The 16,200-nt window shown below is 38.0% G+C and overlaps 1 protein-coding gene across 1 annotated transcript in view; it reads right to left on the reverse strand.

Annotated features, from left to right (window-relative positions):
* The window catches only part of LOC139730282 (uncharacterized), a 67,928-nt gene that overhangs the window by 13,631 nt on the left and 38,097 nt on the right, over nucleotides 1-16,200 (reverse strand). The window contains exons 15-24 of the mRNA XM_071641161.1: nucleotides 15,718-15,948; nucleotides 14,136-14,324; nucleotides 11,792-11,989; nucleotides 10,866-11,001; nucleotides 9,863-9,981; nucleotides 8,871-9,059; nucleotides 6,422-6,607; nucleotides 5,410-5,610; nucleotides 2,263-2,502; nucleotides 1,232-1,420 (exon numbers count right to left, since the gene is read on the reverse strand). Coding sequence (XP_071497262.1) covers nucleotides 1,232-1,420; nucleotides 2,263-2,502; nucleotides 5,410-5,610; nucleotides 6,422-6,607; nucleotides 8,871-9,059; nucleotides 9,863-9,981; nucleotides 10,866-11,001; nucleotides 11,792-11,989; nucleotides 14,136-14,324; nucleotides 15,718-15,948 — 1,878 coding nt within the window. The remainder of the gene's footprint in view (nucleotides 1-1,231; nucleotides 1,421-2,262; nucleotides 2,503-5,409; nucleotides 5,611-6,421; nucleotides 6,608-8,870; nucleotides 9,060-9,862; nucleotides 9,982-10,865; nucleotides 11,002-11,791; nucleotides 11,990-14,135; nucleotides 14,325-15,717; nucleotides 15,949-16,200) is intronic.

The following is a 16,200-nucleotide window of genomic DNA, read 5'->3' on the forward strand; positions in this document are numbered from 1 at the left end:
GGGGGGGGGGGGACAAAACTAAAATATGCTTGCCCCTTCATTTTTTTTTTTATGAGGCTAAGGCTCGCTCTTGGGCTGGCAATATGGATTGGTCAGAAGTAACGTACATAGACCCTACATTCACGTACTTGTAAGTAGCACACGTATACATGCAAACGTGTATAAGTGCTCCGTATGGTACGGATGTACAATACGGTCGATAAATAGTAAACACTGTAGAATACTAATAGATATGTATAAAATCAGTGCTGCCAGAACCAGGGGTGCGATTTGTGTGTGTGTGTGTGTGTGTGTGTGTGTGTGTGTGTGTGTGTGTGTGTGTGTGTGTCCCTGGTGCAAAAAAAACAATAGAAAAGAATAATTATTTAGCGTCCGGCGTTGAGGTCGCTCGCAGACTGATTTTTTTTTTTTTTTTTTTTTTTTAAGGTTCTGGAGCGGGGTGCGTTCGCACCCAACGCACCCCCCCTGGTGACGCCCATGATTCAATCCGAATCTATCACATTCGGTGTTTCTGTTGGGGGAATGTATCCTGTTCGGCGTTTCTGTTCTTTATAATTATGAAGTTAAACATAGAGAACTGTGGCACTTTTATGAAAGTCTTTTTTTTTTAAAGTGAATCTATCATGAAACTAATAGAATTGAATGTCAGGCAGTGCCATAATGATATACGTTTCACAAAGTCGTCAATGAAACATACGAACTCGCATCGCCAACTGCGAAAAAAGAGAGGTCATTTTCTGATTAGTGCGGAAAAGCAAATTTTTGTCTTTACTGTTGTCTAAATCCTTCTTTTTCTCTGAATCTGAAGTTTGAAAAAAATATCAGACATACTTTTTCTTAAAGATTTTATCTAACTTGTGTATGTCAATCTTCTTGTCTCTTTGTAGAAGCATTTCTTTTTTTTCAGGAAAACTGCTTTACATTTAAGTGTGTTTCATTAATGTTTAAAATTGACTTTGCCAAGTCATGCGGAGTAATGTTGAGTTCCTACGGTCTCTATCATGCTACTAAAAGCCAGTGTTTGTGTGCGTGTGTGCGTGTGTGTGTGTGTTCATTTTTATCATTAAAGCAGAGTAGTTTGTCTAAGGCAATATCAATGTTGTTATTGATAATGCTGTCCTTTTGACTGTTCAGTAATTGTAACGCTTATTTCATGCAGTATAGAGTAATGTTAGGCATTGGAAATGTACAGCATTGCCCGTTGCTGTTTCCTTTTTAGGTTGTCCATTACCTTCACAGATTGGATCCTGCTCAAAGTACCAAAAGGTGTCATTGCCATTAAATTCACAGCTCCCTCTTCTCGATCCAATAAGCTTGTATCCAGCCGAACAGGAGACTGTGCATTCTCCCCCAAATGTGTCGTTGCAGGCCTCTTCAATGGTGCCATGAACAGGTGGGACTAACCTCTGGCAACGTCGAACTTTGAAAAAAAAAATCAAACATACTGACGCCTGACAATTAGGTCCCATTCAAACTCATACAATTACGTGAGGGTACAATGGCAAAATAAACTGTGATGAAAGAGGGAAACTTATTCAGAATATGTTGACGAATATCGATGTAAAATTATCACAATAACAACAACAGAAAAAAACACGTAATTGATCTAAACCCTAAAATGAAATTGTTAATGATCTACGATAACTTCCTATTAGTTCTGTTTGAAACTGAGTATACAAGTGTATTACAGTTTGCATACTGGCTTTTTAAGGTTTTTCCTGTAGTTCAAAGTTGAGATATTCAGTAAGCCATTCGTCTCATTTTATTCGTACTGCATCCTTCCAGGGTCATACATTTTCTTGTTAACGTTATTAATATACAAGATATTATAATTACAAGTATTATGTTGTATGGTGCATCTTATTCAGTATGCAAGTCACAATTCACAATATAAGTTTTTGAGTCTAGACTTCCTCACAAAGACAGTTTGGATGTCCACATCATAACATATTGGAGGGACAGAGTGTATACATTCTTAAGTAAATAATGTCTGGAGCCGCGGAGCTGGGGAGACACACTTTAGCTCTTCAAAAAACGAAATTAAGAAAAAATAATAAAGAAAAAAAAGAAGAACTGCGTAGCTCTTCGTCAATGGCATATCTGAAATATTGTGTCAGAAAATTGCTATTTTTCCCATCACATTAGCTCATGCCCCAGCAACAAACTAACTCAAACGAATGTCAGTGAGATGGCACTGGATGAAAAATAATCTTCCCAATCGATTCTAACAAATACGCAGACAAAAGTGCAAGTAGTGCTTACCTTTGACTTCGGCACCAAAAATGCAGTCATTTTCATTACCAGCATCATCCCTAGCACTGCAGCTGACTTGGTATATACCACGGGTCATGACCCCGGGTTGAAGGTCACAAGACAAGGTAGGTTCGAGATCACTGTTGTCCATGGCAGTGACATTCCAGCTGACGAGTGCTGTGTCCGAGCTCCTAGACGCATAGACCACAACCTCTGATGGACACTGGACGAACGTCGGTGGCTGAGTATCTGGGGGAGGATAGCATTCCGAGCACATGCACGTCTGCTCTACATCATTGGTAATGGCACATTTTGATATTTCAACGCCTACGCACATGATAAACTGGTTCCTACGACATTCTCTTTTCGTGCATAAGCCTCTTTTACACTTTCACGGATTGGTTCACGGATGACTACGGATCGTCATCCGTGGTGTTCCGGCATGCAAAATATCGATTTTCTTCTCTACGCCGGTGTGAATACGATCCCAACTGGGTGTCTACACGGAGAAGTACGGAGGCTACACGGACATGTACGGTGCCTACACGGACAGACAAGGAACGAACGCGAGCCACAGCGGAAACGATACGGGGCTAACACGGATATTACGGAAGAGCACGGATGTAACTGGGTCCCTTCTCGGTCTTTACACGGATATCTCCAAAATGCTGACAGATGACATTTACTTTTGCTTTTAATACTTTATCATTCTCGGGCAAAATGCCTCTAGACCTAATAACAAGCACACCAGAAAATCTACAGCAGCCTACATACGCCTTGGCTTATAGACATCAGGCAAATCTCTTGTTGCAAAGTCTCATTCACATCATGACATAAACAAAGTAAAGCAAAACAAAACAAAACAAAATAAATCAGAACACCCCCCCCAAAAAAAAAAAGAACAAAAACAAAAACAACATCAAAGAAATGTGTGTGGGCCACTGAAGCTTTTCAGACGTCCATTATACAAACAGTATGAGGGGTTACTGTCTGCACTGATGGGGTAAGATGTGAGCAAATTTCATGGACTTTATGAGCTTGTATTGGCAAAATACACAAATTTTTCATCCCGGATGGAGCCGATGCTAATACAGACGTCCCGATATCTTCACGGATTGTCCCGAAATGAGTACGGAGGCAACACGGAATAGCCGGTGCCTACAAGGAAGGAATACGGAAGCAACACGGAGTAGACGGCGCCAACAAGGATGAGCTCGTATTCAGTTCAGTTCAGTTCAGTTCAGTTCAGTTTTTATTTCTGCATTTCAAAATCAATACAAATCAACAAATCAACAAAATACTTACATAGTCATTTACACAGCTAATATTCGTAACGTTTGGATCTTACATACATTTTCTTTTTTTTTTCAAGAACGAATATCATATATGAAAGGAAGCAATAAGAAATGATAAAAATGAAATGCAGGGGACCATCATCATAAGCTAAGCTTGACGAGGATGATGGCCCCAGGTAAAGAGATACATAAAGAAAATCTTGCCACTCACTGAGTGGGGGGTAATTGTGCAATGGGCTCAACGAAGAGATACATAAAGAAAATCTTGCCACTCACTGAGTGGGAAGTAATTGTGCGAAGGGCGTGCGGTGCAGTGCGGTGTGCATTGTGTTGGGATGAATCTTGGTTTGTACATACGTTGAGTGTTATTTTGTGTATCAGTGTGATGAGGTGAATGTTACTTCAGTTATAGCCGTGAACTCATTGTTTAGGGTGTTTGTTGACCAGGTGGTATGAATATTTATGTGTCAGAAGTATACTGGATTATGAGGGTGTTTTTTAGTTCTCGTTTGAAAATGTTCAACGACGTACGTTGTTTTAAATTAGGGGGTAAAGAATTCCAAATATCTGGTCCATTGTGCTTTAATGATTTTTGAGCTAAAATGATTCTGGGGTTTTCGAGATGGTAATCGGACGACTGACGTGTTGGATATGAATGAACGGTGAAATTTGGAGTGAAGAAGCCATCAAAAATTTTTGGAAGACAATTAAATGTATATTTATACATAAAAACAGCAGTTTGAAAGGTGTGAAGATCCTCAATTTTCAATGTTTTTAGTTGACGAAATAGGGGATTGGATGGGGATAAGTAACGGGAATTGGTAATCAAACGTACAGCACGTTTTTGGAGAGTAAAAATTGGATTAATTTTAGTTGAGCCACAGTTTCCCCAAGCGATATTGCAGTATGTGATATGTGGTAAGATCAATGCATTGTATAGAATAGTCAGGGAATTTTGAGAAATGAAGTTTTTCAGTCGATATAAAATTCCTACAGTTCTTGAGACAGACGTGTGGATATTATGAATGTGATCGTTCCAAGTTAAACTCGAGTCAATTGTGATTCCTAAGAATTTAGTAAATCTAGTATTGATTTTTATCCGTGATGTCCCGGATGAAAAATTAAGCAAGCTTAATTTTTTTTCGCGGACATGCCGGATGATCAAGGATAATGCCGAATGACTTCACGGTGTCAACACGGTCATACCGGAAACAGTACGGATTATCCCGGATCAACGATCCGTGGTCATCCGTGATGCGATCCGTGAAAGTGTAAAAGGGGCTATAGACTTTGCGGAGAGGACTTCATCGAGTTTTTGTATACGGTAAGTAAATAGTTTTTAAGAATTACTAAGATCACATTCTTCTCTGATAACAACGAAAACGAAAACTACAATGAAGAAAAAGCAATCATACATGCCATTCCAAGTTCCACATTTCTGTAGGCCCTATCTGTCCTTTCGTTGGTTCTTAATTTTTTTTTTTAAATTTTATTAACACTTCATTTTACCAGACATTCAACACGATTGCAGAGGGCCATAATCATCTCCACAGGGTTATGTATAAAATATAATTAGGCAAACCTCAGGGAAAACGGAACATTCAAACCATGAATATGCCAGGCTACCTAAATTTCCCTACAAAAAAAGTACATCAACATGTTTTTACCAGAAATCATAACCTCATCTTCATATTTCTCTCTCTCTCTCTCTCTCTCTCTCTCTCTCTTTTAAAGTTATCTGAAGACTATACTCTAAAACAAAGTATGGTCAATTACATAATAATTGCTGTTACTATCACTAAGTTTATCCAATCACGGACGAGTGAAAGTAATGCAATTATTTCACAATAAAATCACCCACCCTTGCATTTTGCCACAGTTGTGCCACGGCTCCAGATTTGTGTGCCAGTGCATGTTGTCTCCTCGTATTCGGATGGGAATATCTGGAAGCCTGACCTTTGACATTCCAAATGACATGTGTCTTGGTAACGTGGGTCAGACAGACAAGTGGAGGGTGTGATGGAGATGACATCTGTTTCAACCAATGGACTGCAAGCTTTACCTGCACAGGGGCAATTGACATTATTTTTTTTGGACCTACTATTTCCGGTAAAAGGTTTCAGACGGTACCAGGAGGTAGCTTGAAAATATTTTCCTATCTTGGTCAACAGTTTTACATTTGAATATTCTTTCCCCCAATGTTTATTTATTGCATAAGATTTGTTATGCTTGAAGAAAGAAGCTTATAGTACTCATGTCATGAATTAATTAACTTTGACCTTGTGTCTGGCTTTTACCTTATCTCCGCTTTTTTCGCCTCAAAGGAGAGATTCCACGGGTCTCTTGCTTTTTTTTCTCGAAATTACATTATCGCTAGACATTCTTGCTGACATTTCTGCCAAGAAAATGATGTCACTGCCCAAAGGGAATGACCATAAGTTTCTGACAACCACTGATTTGTGTATACATCAAAAAGATTACTTGATTTGTCCACAAAAATATCATCAGGAATACTAGACAAAGGGTTGCCAGAAACATCGGGGAAAGCATTAATAATGTATTATGGTCATGTAAAGTTTATTTTAGGTCAGTTGGCAAAGGGACAATTATACAAATAAGCTGAACTGCCACAAGGTTCAGTTGGATGTAAAGCGAGACCACTTTAAATGTCTATAACGGAAGCATATCAAAATGCACTGAAACACACCTGATGGAGAATGTCAAAAACAATCGCATGAAATGATCATTGGTTCAGTTGTCCATTGAGTGACAAAAATAAGGTTTGTCTTAGACCAGGGAAATACACAGACACACATACGCACAAAACTTGATATATATATTAATGCATTTGATAGGATCAGGTAGAGACTCACGGTCACAGGTGAAGTTGGTGCTTGACCACTTCCCATCAGCAAGACACCTCTTGAGGATCTCACCCACACCAACAAAGCCGAAGGGACACTGCATGGTGCATTCTGATCTATACGGCACTGGAGACGTAGGGTCACACCCTACTACTGTGGCGGGGTTTGTGGGGAGGAGAGGGGGGCACGTTTGGACTGCAAGGAAAAATAACAAATGATGGTAACTTGGTAGCGTAAATATCATGTTTCACTGTTTTTTCACAGTGTTTAAACAAGTTTATTGGCAGGGTGGAAATCTGGGTCTTTCAACTTTCAGCATTTTTCACTTTCTTCGACTCAGGGGAGCAACCGTTCCACACTGAATTCTGATATCCCCATAGACTTAATACATAGGCCAACCAGGTTCCCGTACGGAACAAGTTAAAACTGTACAACAGGTGAATAACAGAAGCTAACTGTATATGCTTTGCCAGCTCTCTAATTCACACTAGGGGGGGGGGGGGGGGGGGGCGTTTGTAAGGATGGTTTTCTACCACGAAATTAGTAGCCTTGGCACACAGATAGATTAAAACTTTTGCTTCTTTCCTAGGTAAAACGGAAAAAAGTTAACAATTTGCTTGTTGTCTACACATGGTAAAGGATTTTGTATGTGTGTGTGTGTGTGTGTGTGTGTGTGTGTTTCATCCCGACTGAGCATGAACGCAAATTCGATCCCCCCTCCGCCCGACAAAATGACAGATAAGTAACCATGGGATGGAGATAGATCCTCTTTTCCAGGTATAACGGAAAGGGGTAAAACTGCTTTGTGTCCACTTGGTAATTTTGTTCCTGTAGTATGGCTAATCCTGAATGAGCTAAATATAATGAACGTAAATGTTCTTCCATGAAAATGGGTTGATGTACGCATAATACATTCTCCTTATACAATAAGCGCTTACATTTTATTTCTTTTCCTGTGGAAATTTCGTTGCATATTTCACAAGCATGTACTCTTATCTATAGAATAAAAAAAGAAACAGAAAAGACTGTAATAAACGCTGTCGAAGTGATTAAAATATTTTAATCAATCACATTTTCATTTTAAAGCAATCGCTTCGATCTCATGATACTTTACACAAAAGTAATTGGTTCAAGCAAGACAAACGGGTATTAATTTTCTCAACTACAACCATCTTTACTATTCTAAATGCAATACAGAACTAAAATATGATTGGAGTTATTCACAATGTCCTGCAAAATACATATAAATATTATGCAAATGACAGTTGGAGGTAAGACATCACTACACTGTTCCAGTTTCTGATTATTAAAGAAAAAAAAAAGATTTGTCAGGTCATTATTCACTTTTAGTGTTCTAATGTAGATGGCATCATACTTGTAAATGATAACTACTTGTATGAACAATTGATTGAACATGAACATGATTACAAACATATATGTGACCGTGTATCACAAAGCGAACAAAAAGTCGCACCCCTTGATTTTATGTGAGGACTCAAGAAAGGTGAAACAGGTCAACCGAGGCAGTTTAGAGTTTTGCATATTTTCTGAAAGAGCTATTTTCTACATTATCCCTAAGTCTTCGATCATAAATTGAATGGGAAAGTAGGTTTTCAGCAGTTTTTCTACAACCCCTTTTTTGGTAAATTAACGTGATCAGGTTTTTCTAGAGGCCCCTTTTAATTTCTTGAAAATCATTTGCACACTCTCCACTTTCAACTCTAATAACTTTTGAAGCGATGATACTACTGCTTTGAAAGTTAATATTTCTTATGAACAGAATGTGTTAATTAAGCATGCGCAATTTCAGCTTAATCTGATAATCCCTTCATTGTTGTTGCTACAATGGTTTACATCGAGGTTTTCGTTCCATTCATGGCACGGGTATCACGGCTTAGTAAAGATTATGGATTGAATAGACCCTGTACTTCACAGCCTCTTTTCTCAGTTCACAATTTTTCAGAGGGTGCGCTTTCTTTCCAATATTTATATAGGTTAGGAGAATCCTTTGAATTGAGTTATACATCATTTTAAAGCTTAGAGTCTGCTCTTTCAGAATCTGCCCTTAACTAAAAATCAATGTCTGGCGACATTTTGTGTGTTTTGTGGTGCAGGGTCACATATTATAAAACCCACATGAGGTATCACTGGATGGCTTGCCAGGAGGCGTGAATGTCAGCGTGTTGGAGCTTTACTATTGGATATAAGTTCCAACAGAGTATTGCGAGCCTGCTTCCCTCTCTTTAATCGGAAGTATGAAATTAAAATATCTCGAAAGTGACTTTGCTGGTGATTGGAATTACTATCACTTTAATATCTCACATGACGAGAAACATCAGATTTTGATGAGTTAAAAGTCATTTTATTGAAAACCTCTTTTTTCAACATTTGAGCTTTTAAAAATCGCGGCCACGGTATCTATCAAATACTGAGCTAATAGAATGTAAACTTTGCCCACTTTGGCAGACCGGAGGAGCGTCTTCCCATGCAGGGCTTCCATCGCTTGACAGGTCACATGACACAGCAGATGGTCCAATCAGATCGTAGCCTTCATCGCAAGAGAAAGAACATCTAATGCCATAGAGAGGGTCCGTGCAGTTGACCACTGAGCCATGGAGAAGAGGTTGCTGTATAGGGCATCTATGGACTAACATAAGATGTGTAAGATAGCCGTTAACCACAAAAAAAAAACAACAAAAAACGAATGGGACTCTTAATATATCCATGATAATTGTTTTTGAGGGTTTGAATAGATTTGTGCCAACACGCACAAAAAGCTGACAAATGACGAAAACATTAACCAAAGTGATAACACATTATCAAACCACTTGTGAGCTCACCATTATGCAAAAACAGTTAGCAAATTGATAGAAATAAATCAAGAGACATAAAATACGTAGGTTCATAGATATTCGGAGCTCCTTTACAAAAGGTGCTAACGTGTTTTTTTTTTCATAAAATTGGACGTTTTGACTGAAGGAAACTCATCTATGTTAGTCTCATACAATAAGCTCTTCGAAATATTGAAATGAAACAAAGACAACAGGCAATGAAAATGAATATTGTTACAAAGGTGCTAAATTTATTTCGAATTTGTTCCAAAGGGGTGCTACATCCAGTAGAATCCAATCAGAAACCCTATTAATGTTTATTCGCACTTTAGTCGTTGATTACGGTCATGCTGGCTATATTTTCTGTCTGTGTAGCTTTCCAAATGACCCACATGACATTTTGTTCCAAAACGTGTTAAATCCGCAATATCTTAAAGAATAAGGATTGTTTGAAAATAATGGTAGACATAAACATTTTTTTTTTCTAAGGCACATTTTCTTTATCCTATAATTGCGTACTGTAGCAGCTTTTGGATAGGGACTTTGAACGTATCAACACACAGGACAAGAAGTGGGTAGCTATAATGGAGGGGTACATTAAAATAATGCAAATACTCACCTTCCACCGTTATGATGATTTCACATCTTGTTGTCATCCCAGCAGCATCAGTTGCAAGGTAGCCAATGACTGTTTCTCCCTCTGGAAATAAGCTTCCTGGTCGATAATGATCATTCAGTCTGTGTGGATTACCAGGGAAGTTATGAAAGGAAAATTACAAGTTTCCTTGCAATACCTGAATTGATTCTCCCTTAATGCACTCTGACAGACAGGAGGGATGCCCTGATCAGAATACATACACATATTTTGTAGGGATTGACATACACAAACAAACAGAATGTTAACCTAGGATTAGGGATGAGGCTTGACTAGGGGTTAGGATTAGAGTTAGGGTTAGGGTTATGGGTTAGGGCTAGGGTAAGGGTTAGAGTTAGGATTCAGGTAAGTGTAAGGGTTAGGGTGAGGGTTAGGGTTAAGTTTTGGGATCAGAGTTGAAGTATACATAATTTTTATCAGTTTGTATTACTTTCTCTTCTATTTAAAAAAAAATACGGACACTGCTTTAATATCGACTTGACACCTCTTTTTGTTTTTCTTTCGATTACTTCTACTGTTCCGATATTTGTCGACAGGCTTTATCATCCACAATGCTTTGTTCCGCAATCAGGGGGTATTTCGTTTTGGATATTTTTTTTTTCTGACAAACTTTTGTAAGCTGCTGAAAACCTTATATCTGATTGGCTGACGGCAAATTAGTTCGACCAATTCGCTAGACAAAAAGCTTCATGAAACGCCCCAAAATGTTTCGAAAATAAGTCACAATGTATTCGTATTTAATTAGCCCTGCATTGACAAGACGGAATCGCAATGTTACATCCTAATAACTTACAAAGATTTTTTTTTCTTTTATTTGTGGTTAAGTCCTCGTTTAATCTTTTTTTGTTTGCAATGCGAATTCATTAATAATCTTACGATCTATCATACGAATGTCAATATAACTTGACAAGTAAAAGGTTAGGTTTAATAATGTGCCATTAAAGGCTGACAAAAATAGAGGTATTACTTGCTGACATGCACATTTCCCGAGTTGTCACTCGCAATGGGATCCTGGAAGTTGACTATACCCGATGTGGTTCCCATGGGAGCAAAGATCCTGATCTCAGAGGGACAGCTTGAGTTGAAGTTAGGGGGCTGGATATCTGATTATGGGAGTAAACACAACAAGAATTACATCGATTTACCAATGGTATGACTTTTATTACGATAGAGTTCATCACACTGCTCACTACATTGCTGTGAATAATTATGATCTGCATGTAAAAGAAAAGTTAAATTAAGAACCTTTTGAAACAAAACGAATTTGACATCACATCAGTGAAGATTTAATCAAATAGGATCACAAATTATGATGTTATGAAGGTTTAATGATTCGCTTATCTTTGCAAAACAGTAATTTGTGAACAGTTGATATGAGCATGCAAATGTTTTAGAAGTGGCGATGTCATCAATTAGAATTCTCCACTTATTGTTCTTTAATCAGTTAGATATTTCCTGATTTGAGACAGGGGTTTAGTTGTAGTTGGACAACAACAAAGAAATTTCAAGATTGTATAACAAACGATATGTCAATTTGTAAGTTGTTAACATAAGTAACACTCTATTTGGATATTCATTTTCATTGTAAGGATGTTTTGCAGAAAATTAGCGAAAATTTGCAATAACTTATTTTCTGACCTTTCTAATTTCGTATTTTGTTATGATCACTTTTAACTCTTTTGCTTGAAAAGGTTTATTCTTTATTTTCAGATAAACTTTTAACTTCCTTGGAATAGTCTTCACTACTATTTTGGGGAATAGGGAAATGCTTTGAAGAAGGCAAACGTGTTGAAATCTGGATGTTACGAACAATTTAGTCTATTTTTTGGAGTCACCGTTATAGTTCAGAGTTAATGAAAGACCATCTTATTGTCCAACCCAATAGATTCTAACCTGTGCATGTTGGAGCTGACGGGTGAGTCCACTGACCCTTGGTGCTGCATACAATGTTTCCCGGTCCCTCCAGCCGAAAACCATCATCACAGACAAAGGAGCAGGTGGTATCAAACAGGACGGGATCTGTACCGCTGCACTCCTGGGGCGTCACGGAGCCATAGGAGATGCTGAAATTGCCTGGGCATGTCTTCGGTTCTGGGATATGAGATCGACGAAATTTTCCATGTGTCACGCATTATTGTGAGCATCACAGGAACTTAAATCAAAGACCCAGGGTGGATTTTACAGTGTCACCGGCAAGTGAGCTGAACATTTTCTTTGTTAAGAGCCCTTGTTTATTAACAAAGAAACCTCAAATGGAATAGTAAGACCTACATGTATAATGGATTGTACCTACATGCGGTGAACAGACAAACTTTTCGAACATAGTGGTCAATAGAAACAACCAATGAAAAAATTTAATGTTTATCTATCCGGGTCAAAACCTTATTCGGATCTTGTCCACTGAAATTCTAAATGGAACATTACAAAAAAAAATATGCTAACCTATAAAGTACTAAGAGTTACAGCCCTGCTGGAACATTAGAAAGCATTAGGCCTCCTTGACCATTCGACCATTAGGGTAAATACATGAGATCCCACAGGGGAAATTCTGAACACACATATTGTGGCATGTACTGGCAACGTTGTAAGACAGAAATATTGTCTACATGATTATCATGATGTAACATGTGTCAAGAAATTGAAGGCTTTAACAAATTCATGATTACAAACCCATACATGGTTTGAGTTTCACTCATGACAATCACAACGTACTGAATGACAAAGACACGTTGAATATTGTGTTGTTGTTGGTGGGTTTTTGTTTGTTTTGTTTGTTTGTTTTGTTTGTTTTTTTTACTTTCATTATCCTAAATATGAAAGTGTTAAATCGTATTTTAGCAAGTTCCTGGTATCCACTACGTTGTGATCAATTTTGTTGCTCAACTTGCATGGGAACAAAAATATGTCGCAGTCATCTTTTTTGATTAAGTTGGAAATGATAATTTATGGTAAACTTATTCATAATTAAAGCAGTTTCAGTATGACATCATAAAATTGAGGGGGTCGGTGCTAGCCCACACTTATGTAAAAATATGAGTTACATGCATTTTCATAATCCTTATCCTTCACTCTCACCTCCGTGAAAATATCATATTTGAATTCAACCAATAAGATGGTAAAAAATGCATGCATTCATGTTTTATTAATGTACAATGTATGGACTTTCCAAACATTTAACAGCGATTATATAAAAATGACTATTGTGAGCACTATATAGGTTAGCACTCTATTGCACCGACCCCCTCAATTGTACTTTGAGTTGAGAACTGATGGGTTGCCACAGTTTAGGCGAGACATACAGCTGTCTTTGTCCCACCTTCTTTGTAAAAACTTGAAATCCAATAAACAATTTTCACAAATAAATAGATTCGGTTTCTAATGGACTGTTCACATTCCCTTTGCGTCGGTCATGTTGGTCTCCAATGGTCAAATTTGGTTTGGACGGAGAATATGCCTTAATGATTATTTGTTAATTGGTCCAGCTGGGTTCTAATAGTCCAACAGGTTTCGATAATCCTGTTGGTGCCTACTAACCCAATAGGTTTCAATACAATCATTAATAAAGTGATGTCTATAAGACCACGTAATATCCATCACTGATTGATGTTGGTCCATGACTATATATATGAAAGTATTAGGAACCATTTGAAATTTCGTATAGTCTGTTCTAATGGCCTCCGATGAAATTCTGACCCCTACTTACGGCTTATCGGACCAGCAGAAGACCATCATAGGCAAACCGAACCGGACCATTAAACATTAGAATAACGGTGTATGTGGAAAACATAGTTCTTTCCAATCATTTCGCCAGAGACGGTAAATCCTTTTGGAATTATATTCAATTCCTGCTTGCAATTTTAAGTGTCCCGGTGGTTTCTCTATACTTTAGTCTTCTACACAATTGGATATCATTAGACCCACCAATAATAATCACATTTTACTGTTTACTTGACCATTTTGAATTCTCCGGTGCTTTCCAGACCACTAACAAATCATTAAGCTGGTAACATAACTTTTTGCCTTCCACTCAAACGAAACTATTATAAATGGTTTCTGATGAATTTTCGACCTTGGTAATACAATTTTACAGCACCTTCATCCCCTTCGAAGCACTGATGACTTATTTTCCCCTTTTAAAGAGAATGTAATCTCAGATGAAGTACTAATCCTTGGCATGAATGCATAATAAGATACACTGAAAAGCTTTGTGAGACTTCATTGTAGCACCGACACGTACCAGTGCATTGAAAATCGTCTCCACTCCAGGACTGATCTGATTGACAGGTTCTTGAAACGGCGACAACTCCAGAGGGCGATGTGTAACCTGCACTGCAGGAGAACTGGCACGAAGTTCTGAACTCGGTAGTAGCAGAGGGACAGTCTGAAGATTGACCATTGGTCACTGAAGGAACAGTACAGTTCACAGCTGGAACATGGGAATACCAGAAAGTAGACCTGTTATTGTCAGCGCATTGATTTTTTTCCCCACAAACCGTTCTCCTTAAAACATTCACTCAAGTTCAAAATATTGATTGTACTGTTAAAATTCAAACATTCTACAGTGTAGATCAAGCACCCACGAGCGCCCTTCAAAGGTGGATTCTGGCGCTACACAAGAAGCTATCATCATCATCACCCTCTTTTATATTTGACCATCTGAGCTGCTCTGTCAACCTTCTTAGGTAAGGCATATACAGCTGCATTGACGTCCTTACCATCCCCCACCCCTCTTTTCCAAATGTGCGTGTTATCTATAATGCCCCTATTTTGACCCGTTGCATACCCAAAAGGGGGCAACATTGTGCCCCCTATCTATAACTTCTTTATCATAATGATGCATCACCGTCATATTTGCCACATGGGAAGAGCAACTCAAACTCTACGATTATGATACAACATTTGAAATTTATGAAGATCGCCCATTACCAAGATATAGAGAAATACATAGGAAACTTGCTAAAATGTTTTTCTCTATATTTTTTATCCCTGCCAGCTTGTCTTTATTTCATACCAATCATTTTCATAATTATTTGCCACAAAGGGGAAGCAAGTCAACCTCCATTATTTGTTATGGTTGAAATTTTTCAAGGTAACAAAATTTGGGCGCTATTCATAATACAATGTAAAGATATATGAGATCCATAATGTATTGCTTGCATACATTGGTATGACATTTCATATTTCCACAATATTGGAATTTTTAGTTTGCAGATTGATAATCGATGAACAAATGATACTGCAGGCAAAAGCTGTGTGAAAATGACAAAAATCAATAAAAGGGAGGAGTCTTTGGAAAATGTTGTATTTTCAATGATTTCTATTATGTCTGTTGTTTAATGCCTATGTCATAAAGGAAATAATAAGAAGAAAATTTCAAGGTAACTTACGACCGAAATTACTTCACATTCTGGTCCTTTAGCATATTACAGCAAAAAAAAAAAAAAATAAATAAAAATCATCCAATATTATAATATCATTGCTAACTGATATTAAAACAAAAAGTCATCCAACATCTGCATGACATGGTTGTTAGTTTACAGTTGCCAACCAGCGATATCGGACATAGGGATATTTTTATCAAAATTATTGCCATTAACTTTTAGGGAAAGTCACCAAATTTGGTTGCAATTAGGTAAAGCCGCAAGAGTGGCACGAAAATACGTTAGGGAGCACATTGTGCCCCCCATTGGGCTTTAAAGGGTTAAGATACAAAAGGAAACCCAATCATGTCAAAGAATAAAAGGGAAGAGTCCAAACTTTCACGTCTTAATATCACATTAATTCCTGTGACAACATTACTTGTGGTACATCACGCTTACGGTAACATGCTGGATTGAATTCTGTCCAGAACCCAGCTGTCGTTCCAGATAACATTGACCAGTCGCAGATTCTCTCCATCGTGGGGCCCGATCCCGGGTACATCTGGAACCCAGAGTCACAAGCTATCATACAGGTTGAGCCATACACTACCCCACCTTCGCAGCTCCCCTGCCCTGCTGTCAACGTGGCCGCACCGTCGTCCGGTATTTGGAGTGGTGGGCACCTTACGACTGGTTGTTAGCGAGGCCGGATATAAAGAGATGTTTAATATTTTGAATTGATTTGATTTATTAATCTTTGTGTGGCTTTGCTTTACATTTACATATTTTCAGCAATTCCATAAGACGTTATGATATATACACGAGATAGCATGGCTATTTCCTATGACATTAACCATTTCTTTACACATATTTACATCAGTAACATAATTACATACAGAACTGTTTCCAACAATAAGCGAAAGGTTGACTATATTAATTTTG

This window comes from Diadema antillarum, unplaced genomic scaffold (assembly GCF_040938485.1).
Source record: "Diadema antillarum isolate AM-2024a unplaced genomic scaffold, OU_Dant_1.0 seq00000300_RagTag, whole genome shotgun sequence".
Taxonomy (NCBI): Eukaryota; Metazoa; Echinodermata; class Echinoidea; order Diadematoida; family Diadematidae; genus Diadema; species Diadema antillarum.